At 32.5% G+C, this 7,590-nt stretch overlaps 1 protein-coding gene across 1 annotated transcript; it reads left to right on the top strand.

Moving 5' to 3' along the window:
- The first annotated feature begins 327 nt into the window (after nucleotides 1-327).
- LOC134228362 (angiopoietin-2-like) lies at nucleotides 328-3,967 on the top strand. The gene is made up of 5 exons (XM_062710019.1): nucleotides 328-909; nucleotides 1,014-1,177; nucleotides 1,744-1,840; nucleotides 2,158-2,325; nucleotides 3,431-3,967. The coding sequence occupies exons 1-5, from the start codon at nucleotides 417-419 to the stop codon at nucleotides 3,691-3,693; spliced, it is 1,185 nt and encodes a 394-aa protein (XP_062566003.1). The 5' UTR covers nucleotides 328-416; the 3' UTR covers nucleotides 3,694-3,967.
- The last annotated feature ends 3,623 nt before the right edge of the window (nucleotides 3,968-7,590 follow it).

The following is a 7,590-nucleotide window of genomic DNA, read 5'->3' as shown; positions in this document are numbered from 1 at the left end:
TCAAATCTAATCTTATAATATAGGTTTAAAAAATATGAAAAGGTGTTATAACTGTACTTTTCGACATATTAAAAAGTGAATTTAAATAAATACAAAGTCATCTTAAGTATTAACTATTTTTCTTAATATCTGTCATGTAAAAATGTCTAAGATTTTTTTTTAAGTTTTGAAAGTTGGTACATTTATACAAAATAATGTTACATATATAATGGTATGTTATGCCAGCTTTCCTCTGAATTTGACGTAAACATCCTGATTTTTTTCTTTATTGTCAAATAAAAATCGCTGCTTAACATTAACACTAAGTGTTGCGGAAGAGATATAATTTTAGTGAAATTCTAAACTTCCCGTTTTAGGGTATATAAACTACAGATTTTTATAGAGACACTTATTCGAGACAGCGCTCTAGTAAAACCATGGCAGGAGTGTGGTCGGCTTCCTTCGTGTTTGGCTTGCTCGTTTGTGTCGCTAGTTCTCAGCAAATATATCTTAAAGAAAACAATGATTGCTTCCCTAATGAGCAAACAATGCTAATTTTGAAAGATCAGTTTAATTTTCTAAAACAGGAGAACGCGAAAGAAATTAATTCCTTAAGGCAAGAGAACGCGAGAAAAATTGACTCCTTAACACTGGAGAACGCAAGAAAAATTGATTCCTTAAGGCAAGAGAACGCGAGAGAAATTAATTCATCAAGGCAAGAGAACGCAAGAAAAATTGACTCATTAACAAAGGAGAACGCAAGAAAAATTGATTCATTGACAAAGGAGAACGCGAGAAAAATTGATTCCTTAAAAATGGAGAACGCGAGGATAAAGGAAAATTTTAACGGGATGCTTACAACCCTGAAGAAAAACATCTCCAATTCCGAAGAAGATTTAAAGAGCAGTATATTGAAAATCATTGAAGACGGTAACTCTCTCTCTCTCTCTCTCTCTCTCTCTCTCTCTCTCTCTGTGAGTATTTTTAATATTGCGATTATTATTATATCCAGTAATTAATTCTTTTACTTTCAGGGTTAAACATAAAGAAAGACTGCAATGACCTCTATATTAATGGTTATAGAAAATGCGGTGTTTATGACATTAATCCGTCTGGTGTGTATAAAATAAATTCGTCTGGTATCGAAAGCAAGATCAGTGTCTTCTGTGACATGGTGATAGAAGGCGGAGGGTGGACAGTAAGATCTCTCTCTCTCTCTCTCTCTCTCTCTCTCTCTTTCTCTCTCTCTCTCTCTCTCTCTCTCTCTCTCTCTCTCTCTCTCTCAACCATCAATTGCAAGTACCATCGTATTTCAATTATAATTCATTTTAAAACGGATATGTAATCTTTTTGCTGAAAACCACGAGAAATTGCGCTAAATGCCTATTGGTTTTTTTTCTTACCTAACTGGCTTAAAGATGCTAACATTCTAACAGTTAATATGTTTAACTGCTAAGTAGAATAACTTTTTATAATATCATAAATAATGTTTTTTACTTGAAATATTTATTTTGATTAGTATATATTAAGTAGATTTTTGCATGCAAGTTTTTTTAAAGCTCATAACTTGAAAAATTGCGCATATTAAAACTTGAAAAAAAAAGCACATCTAAAAAGATTACTTTTTTTGAATAATCCATTTGAAACATTGTAAACAATACAACGTATCAATCAACAACTTCACTACTTTCATTTATAAGCGCCCTCTAATTCAAAAACACCTTAACTTTCATGGATAAAACCCTCTAATTTATAAATCTCTAGGCAATTCAGAAGCGGGTCAGTGGAGCGGTGAGATTCAACAGGACGTGGTCTGAGTATAAGACAGGGTTCGGGAATCCTAACGACTCCTACTGGATTGGTAAATTATATACATTTGTCAGCATATAATAATTTATCTTGAAGTCAAATGCTGTCGGACGTTTTTCATACTATTTGTTAGTCAATTATTTATACACAGAGTTGACGACGGGTTTTCCCGTTATTTGCAGAACAAAATAATTCATGTTATTCAAAACGATTTCCTTAATTTGATTTCAAAATAAGTAGGTTGATTGTAATTTGGTATTTCTGATTGAATTTACAATGGTATGTTGAATTATATGACAACATCCCAGAAGAAAAAAACATTTTGTTTTATAAATGCTTTACATATAACACGACTATAAAATATTTAAGGGAATGACGTGATACATAAACTTACTAAAAGAAGGAACTCCTCCCTCTACGTCACTATGACACTGACCAATGGGACAAAGCTCTATGAACTATACAAACAGTTCTCTGTTGCTGATGAATCACTTAACTATAGACTGTTACTTGGAGGACCAGCTACCGGGACCCTGGGTAGGTAAAAGTAAAAGGAATGTGTAATTGACGATTAATGAGCAGAGAGAGGGAGAGAGAGAGAGAGAGAGAGAGAGAGAGAGAGAGAGAGAGAGAGAGAGAGAGAGAGAGAGAGAGAGAGAGAGAGAGAGAGAGAGAGAGAGAGAGAGAGAGAGAGAGAGAGAGAGAGAGAGAGAGAGAGAGAGAGAGAGAGAGAGAGAGAGAGAGAGAGAGAGAGAGAGAGAGAGAGAGAGAGAGAGAGAGAGAGAGAGAGAGAGAGAGAGAGAGAGAGAGAGAGAGAGAGAGAGGACTGTCAGTTTCTGGGGACAGATAAAAAACTAGAAACCTTTTCTCTGAGGACCAGTTCTATTGTTAGGTAAGTATTGGGAGGAATGTGTGAATATTATGCTAGTGCCGAAAACAAATCAGTATAAATGATGTGTGCTTTTTGACAGTACAACGTAACCCCCCTCCCTCCCCGAATATACGTCATGTGTCCAAAAGATATGCTTATTCATCTTTTAATATATATTAGAGTACATATTAACAGTGCAATCCATTTGAAAAATCCACAAAAATAACATAGAATTAATTTTTAAAGACATTGTACCTGGCATATTACGTATTCTATAATACTTCTTGTATGTCTTTATAAAAAAAATATATAATTTTTCAACAACAGAAAAGAAGCTGATAAAATAATTGTAAATAATTCATTATGAGTAACACTTTTACAATATAGAAAATATATTTTTTCTCCGAACAGTAAACTTAAAAAGGTGCAAACCCTAAAAAATAATCAGAATAGCATTCAATATTTTATCACTTTATCAGTTAATGTTGTTGATTATTGTTTTAATATCCATTCTTTATATCAAGTATAATCTTACCTGTTTTATGATTAAATACGTATGAAATATTTTTTATTGAAATTACATCTTCGTATGCAGTCAAAATAAAACATCGAATGACAGACAACAGAAAATAAAATAGCAATACTTTTTGATACAATTATTTACTTCTTTTATGTTGAATAATACAAAAGTTTTTCTTCAGTTTTAAGTTTTATGTAGATGATAATGATTTAATAGGTGTGCGTGTAATATGTTATCTTTGATTACTGTAGGTGACAGTATGCTGGATACAGGGTATTCTGGTGCTGACCTGTCCGGGACGTCGTTCTCCACCCTGGACAGAGACCACGACTTGTGTGGTTGGTGTAACTGTGCTGTTAGTGAGGGAGGAGGAGGAGGCTGGTGGTATAATGAATGTAACCTTGCCAACCTTAACGGTCCCTGGTCCCCGGCAAAGTGGATCAGTCCATGGGCTTTTACCGTAACGAATAGTGGGGAGATAAAAGAGACACTCATGATGATAAAACCCCACTGACTGTTATGTCTAACATATTGAACAGTATATTGTAATCAAAATATTTAAACCCTTACATAGTTGTATAGAGTAAATGTGCATTGATTGAAAAAGTATATTGAAGTTTAACATTTAATTCCTTGTATATTTATGTATAGTTCATGTACATACAAAGTCCAATACTTATATTAAATAATGATGACTTTTTTTCTTGACATAATGATAATATCGCTGTATTATTTTAAAGTAAAACATTTATAGATATTGTATTATTATGCTATTTGAATTTAATGAAAAATCCTATTGTTTTCTGAAGTAGTCTTATAACCTTACTTCATAAATCTTATAATACATATGTATACCAGGTATTTAAATTATCTTTTGATCCTTTTTATATTATTAATTTTCATTTCATTATCAATCTTATAATATTTTAAAGCAATTAAATAAAAAATAAAATGATTGATACAAGCCTTAAATTTTAACTGATCCCCATGAAAGGTCAAATGATCGGGGCATGTGTGGAGAAGTACGATATTAATCCAATAATCAACATCTCCATGCATTTGTGTTGTTTAATAACGCATACGTGTATTTATTTTAATATGCAATAATTTCACGTCATTTGCAAATTAATTTTGCTTATAAAGCATGTGGAATATGCTGCATTTCAATGCGGAATCAATGAATTTGAGTACAAAGTATAATATGAATGGAATGCGGTGACAGAGCAACTTAATGAGAGAAAATCCCTAACTTTGAACAGTTTGAAATTTAGAAGCTAGCTTCAGAAAATGTTTATCTTTTAAACGATAATGCTAACGATCCCACAATGCAAAACATTTGCAATTTTTGACCAAAATTTTACTGCTCACGTTAGTATGGAATGTCATATACGACTGCCAACTGCTTACAGCCAATTGCCAATTGCCAAACACATTTGCATAAATTTTATACTTATTTTGATATTTATATGAATTTAAAAAACAAAACCAAACACACACACAAAAAATAACTACGCACAGTTGCTGTTCTTGGACATTTTTTTTCAAGAGGAAACCCTTATAAAATTAATTTGAATATATGACCATTGTATTTTTATTTATATAATATTCAATATAAAGTGTATTTCATGTTTTTTTTTTATTTTCGTATTTGAAATAGGTAATAAAATGAACATTTATTTTCTGCTTTTAATCTTGAAAGATTTTTACAAATAAGTTAAGTTTTACATGCTTAGAACTAGAAAGAGAGGTCTAGGACACCACCTTGAAATTCGTTAAGTTCTTTAATTTACAAACTATACCAACTAAAAGTTATTCAATGTATAAAGTAATCAATTAAAAGGGACCTAAGAACTACCACCCCCACCTCCTGAAAACGCTGTTTAGTAATAAACTGGTATAAAAAATGTCATAGACATGAAGATATGACGCATGAATACCCCCTCTCCTTCAGCCGATATAAATTATCACAATCGTGTTTTTTATATTTCTTGTCACTACATCAGAGATGAGGTAGCAAAATGAAGACTGACTGGTCCTTTCATTCACCCCTTTTCCGGACACAAAAAAATTGAGTCCATCAAGACGTCTCTGTGGTGCCAGAAAATTATTCAAATTTTGTTGACACATGTACAACACTGCTTTAGTTACTTGTTGATAGGCGTAACCCTGACATTAAAATTTGCACTAGAAATCTACGGTTGCCGTCGGAAAAGCTTTTCAATAATCACAAAATTAATTTCTACGCCTTGACGCAGGTACCTTTAGGAGTGTAACGTCAATGATCTGGCGATATATGTGAGCTGTCCTGGCACCTTAGACGCCCACATCATACACTCTCAGCATTTAAATTTAAAGTTTTCGAGCCCCTACTACAATTCATATAGCGTTGTAAACGTTATATAAATGAATATCCAATTAAACACAGTGGAGGGAATTCGGGTTCTCCATGTTATGACGATTCATTTTAAAAATGGGGGTTCTAAGTGGATCGCTCACACTCACTCAACACACAAACGTGCTAAGAAGAAACCAAATGTCATGCGATTATCTGTCCGACAAGGTTTCTTTCCTCCAAAGAATATCTTTTCTCTGACAAAGTTTGTGTAAGGCACGCGAATGAAATGAATCTAATATATGAAAACAATTTTCTTAGTATTTTGTATGTGCCTTCTCCTTTTAATAAAATAAAACAACAAAATGATCAAAAAAGATGAGTAGCCATGCTAATTGGCTAAAAGTTCCAAAGGTTGGTTTGGGTAAAAGTAGGATATGGAAATAATGAACATTATTATATGATTGAATAATTTCCATCTCTCTGATTGGCTGAGATCCAACTATGTTAGAAAAATATTACGTTGTATTGACCTGCACGTGACGTTCCAGGTCAATACAAGGATTTATTTCCTCTACATTGATCTAAAAATAGATTGGGAAATTCCAAATTGATATAAATTTGTTTTAGAAAGCTATTTAAACAACTATGATTTTTATTTCAATGTGGACAAAACATAAGTGAATATATTTTTTAGGTGAGGGTGGTAAGAGGGGATGAAGGGACCCCCCCCCCCCTCCAACACTTTTACTGAACAACATTTTTTTTTTACTTTTTGGCAGTCAGTCTTTCCTGATAATACTCCTTCCTTTCAAAATCTATACTATAAAAAAAGAATGACATATATATTTCTTTCATGGCAACTAAAATTGATTTAAAAAAAACATTTCAAATTGATATGACTACCAGGTAAGGTTTATTCACATTTTAATTCTGCTCTTCTCTCTTGTATTTGGCTAGGACTAAATAAAATGCAAACAAGTAATGAACTGTATCATTTTATAAGTTAATCATATAATAAAACAGTTATTGCTGTTTTTTTCAGTCAATACAATGATTTAGCCATCTTCGAAGTACAATATTCACCTCGCCCTTCGGGCTCGGTGAATATTGTACTCCTCAGATGGCTAAAAGATTGTATTGACCTCAAAAACCAGCAATAATTGTATAGTATTTAATCTCAACGTCCAGAAAACAATATACAAAAGAAGAGCAGAGCAAACACGGACCTCCGAAACATCAGAGGTGGGATCAGGTGTCATGGAGGAGTGAGCATCCCCTGCCGACCGGTCACACCCGTCGTGTGCTCGTTGTCATAATCAGGAAAAACCGGAAAAATCCGTCGTCAATTCAGTGTACAAATAATGGACTAACAATTGGTATGAATGAAAAACGTCAGTCAGCATTTCATTCAATTATAAATTTTATCTGCTGACAAGGTCATTGTATCGACCATAGAATTTACGAAATGATTACTTTAAACGAGACTGTTGATATTCTCGTTTCATCAACTTGCTTGTCAATAATTTACCTCGTTTAAGAAATTGTTCATACGCAGAGCATGCTCTTGCGTATCGAATAAACTGAGATACATGTATATTAACTACGTATTCATTTGATGAAGGTATATTGCTGCATAAGTAAGAGAAGTTGACGATAGAAAAATTTAAGTCATCACGTTTATCATATTTCTTGGTTGTTAGATTACCATAAGAGTCTTTTTCAAGTAAAACATCCAAGTATGAAGCAGAAGTGTCGGACTCTGTGGTATCTTTTATCTCAAGCTTACCAGGATATATCGTGTCGACTTAGGAATGGAAATTATCATTATTAATTGACAATACGTCGTCGATATGTACATGAAGGTAGATCGGTTACACTAAACTAATTGCATTTACGAATAAAAGTTGTCAAAAAATGAAATTAATAAATTGACAAATATATAAATAATACATGTCACATAAAGGTTTTTATTTTGTATTTTATATAAATAATAATTTCTATTTCTAAAAAAAATGACTTTCTATGTTTTTCTAGAGGATTTATATGTTTTATTTAGAATGCAATTTACTAATTGTA

Source organism: Saccostrea cucullata, unplaced genomic scaffold (genome assembly GCF_032062105.1).
Source record: "Saccostrea cucullata isolate Sc308-1 unplaced genomic scaffold, CSIRO_AGI_Scuc_v1 ctg8844, whole genome shotgun sequence".
NCBI classification, from domain to species: Eukaryota; Metazoa; Mollusca; class Bivalvia; order Ostreida; family Ostreidae; genus Saccostrea; species Saccostrea cuccullata.
This window is presented reverse-complemented; position numbering and strand designations above follow the sequence as displayed.

What these genes read in the sequence shown, in the direction of transcription:
- LOC134228362 (XM_062710019.1), top strand. Translation starts at nt 417, where the DNA reads ATGGCAGGAGTGTGGTCGGCTTCCTTCGTGTTTGGCTTGCTCGTTTGT. An exon ending in ATTGAAAATCATTGAAGACG is followed by an intron (nt 910 to 1,013) that starts GTAACTCTCTCT and finishes TTTTACTTTCAG; the next exon opens with GGTTAAACATAAAGAAAGAC. An exon ending in TAACGACTCCTACTGGATTG is followed by an intron (nt 1,841 to 2,157) that starts GTAAATTATATA and finishes AAAATATTTAAG; the next exon opens with GGAATGACGTGATACATAAA.